This window comes from Montipora foliosa, chromosome 3 (genome assembly GCF_036669935.1).
Source record: "Montipora foliosa isolate CH-2021 chromosome 3, ASM3666993v2, whole genome shotgun sequence".
Lineage (NCBI taxonomy): Eukaryota > Metazoa > Cnidaria > Anthozoa > Scleractinia > Acroporidae > Montipora > Montipora foliosa.
In genome coordinates, this window is record NC_090871.1 from 12,474,796 (window position 1) to 12,477,295 (window position 2,500).

Consider the following 2,500-nt stretch of genomic DNA (forward strand, 5'->3'; position numbering starts at 1 on the left):
AAACCAAAATCAATCAATTAATGTGATGATAATAATAGTACGAACATGGACCTCGGCCATCTAAGTCAGTGCCAACAAAAACGCTCTTATCTTATTGTTATTTGAAGGAAGGAAAGTCAATGTCATATCATGGATGTTACATGTTCATGGCACAGTAGAGCGATGTTGAGAAATACCAGGAACTCATCGAGGATAGCCTCTATTCCACATACTTAGCCTGGGAGTCAACCCTTTCCCGAGTAGATTTATTTATAGAACGCCTCCCTTGGAAGATTCCCACTGTTGTAAAAGCCAATCTGCCTCGGGAGATTCAGCACGCCCGCTGTTGTAAAAGCCAATCAAAACAAATCTATATGATGCTTTGAAACAGAGCCTCCCCTTGATGAGCTCCTGGAAATACTGCGATCTTCCCGCAATTAGAATAAAGTTCAAAGGATTTTTAATTTCAACAAAATCGTCGAAAAAGCGCCACAGTATGTTATTATGAATTGCTTTTATTAGCGATGCAACAGTGTTGTGAGGTGCATGCGGTTCAGTTCGAGAGTGCCGCTCCTATAACTTCAAGGAGGTCTCGTTTAAAAGGAGAGTCCTCTTTGGAGAACGCAAGGTATATGAATACTTTATTTATGACAAATATACTACCCGCTTTTTAAATTAAGGTTGTCCTAGCACGGTAAAGGATGCATATCCTACCTTCACATCCACATTTTCTTGGGGAATCAACACATCCTTGTACACCTAAAAATAAAGGAGTTAGGCAATCGAGTGACAAGGATTGTGTTCTCTTCTTAGACTTTTATGACAGACTTAAATCTTCCAAATTCAGAACAATTCAAGAGAACAAATACAGGCAATGTAACAAATAAACATCACCTCTTTAGATTACAAAAGAAGCATGTTACATAGGTTTACAAATTAAACATACCACGAAGGACAAGATATTCCATTCTTTAACAACTTTTTCCTCTCTGAAGAGACATGCTATTCAATGGTCTATCGGGGATACTCGGAAAAGAATCCTTGTGTTCCTTTGCGGGGCATGACAGCTTTATACTTTGCAATCATAATTTTATCATGTACATAATAGATAAATTCGGGAATATTGAGCTTTATTGACCACTATCAAAAATACCCCAATACTCTCTGTTTATCCTCCGAATTTTTGCATAAGCATTGTGTTTCCAGTTTCTCTTGGGACCATTGTAAGTCCCAAGAGAAAATAAAAACAATGCTTTTGCAAAATTTTCAATTCGAGGACAAACAAAGAGTATTATGGTATTTTTGATAGTGGCCAGTTGTCATTTAATGCATTCTTGTACCAAAATATTTTCCAATAACTTTTCATGTTCTATTGGGATGAATCAATTCAGCTTTTTGGGTTGGTTGAGCTTTTATCGTGTTCTATTCGACTAATTGACTCGAAATTGACTGAGAAAATCTTCAACTAGGGGTCAACCTAGTTCCCAGGGGCTTTCACCGCCAAGGTAGGGAAAAGCCCTGGGAACGAGGTTGTGTAGGGGTGAGAACAAAAACGTCGAACTAGGAACCCTGTCTGTTGACAGGAGACTCCTGTGAGGGGTTTCGGAGTTTGCCGCACCCTCCGACAAAAACTACTAGGTACGGCCCGGTTAACAGATTTGAACATGTTATGAGCTAATAGATAACGACTTCGGCTCTTACCATTATAGGATATAATCGTGTGAGCCTTAGTAATCATCTTTTAACGAATCTATGTCATTTTACAACGGAAGATTTATAAGTTCAGTTGATCATGAGATTCTTCAGTATGATTAGCGACCAGTAAAGCACTTGAGGGGAGACAAAGAGCGAGCCATTATACTCAGTACTTTCACCAATAGAGCACCGTATTGCGTTTTCCAGGGCATTTCCACGATGGTAGATTTGTTTTTAGAAGAGACTTAAATCTCCTTCTACTTAGACATGATTTATTTCATCCCGTCCGGGCATTACACGAACACAAAAGGAAAAAACTGCGAACTTGAAAACACCTTAATATAAAAAGAAATACAACGCAACGTTCAGTAAAAACAGCTTTCATTTAGACTGCATGGTAAATAATACATTTACTGCCTCGCAAAATCCCGCAAAATTTGGGATGTCAAATAAAGAGTATTATGATATTTTCGAAAGTGGCCTATTTACCGACCCTCTCGTTTCCAGTCCCTTTTTTCACAGGAATCGAGTCACGAAGGAAGGTAAGGCCTGAGAACCAAGCTTTGAAAATGGAACTATTTCTTCCGGTTGGTTAGCCCGCGAACGCATACGTATTTGCGGCGGTCGTTTCTCTCCCCGGGGGAGAGAAACGACCGCCGGGAACACGCCTGCTAGGCTACCGGTTGGTCGGTATACTTGGAAAATCGCATACCATTATCCAACGGTCATCCCAACCGAAATTTTCCAACTAATGGTAAACACCCTATATCTCCATTAAGTTCTTGAGTCAAATAAAGATTCTTTGACTTGGACCATTTAAGTTTCA

At 39.6% G+C, this 2,500-nt stretch overlaps 1 protein-coding gene across 1 annotated transcript in view; it reads right to left on the reverse strand.

Annotated features, from left to right (window-relative positions):
* The window catches only part of LOC137995263 (neuronal pentraxin-1-like), a 6,514-nt gene that overhangs the window by 2,500 nt on the left and 1,514 nt on the right, over positions 1 to 2,500 (reverse strand). Inside the window, exon 2 of the mRNA XM_068840839.1 lies at positions 694 to 738. Coding sequence (XP_068696940.1) covers positions 694 to 738 — 45 coding nt within the window. The remainder of the gene's footprint in view (positions 1 to 693; positions 739 to 2,500) is intronic.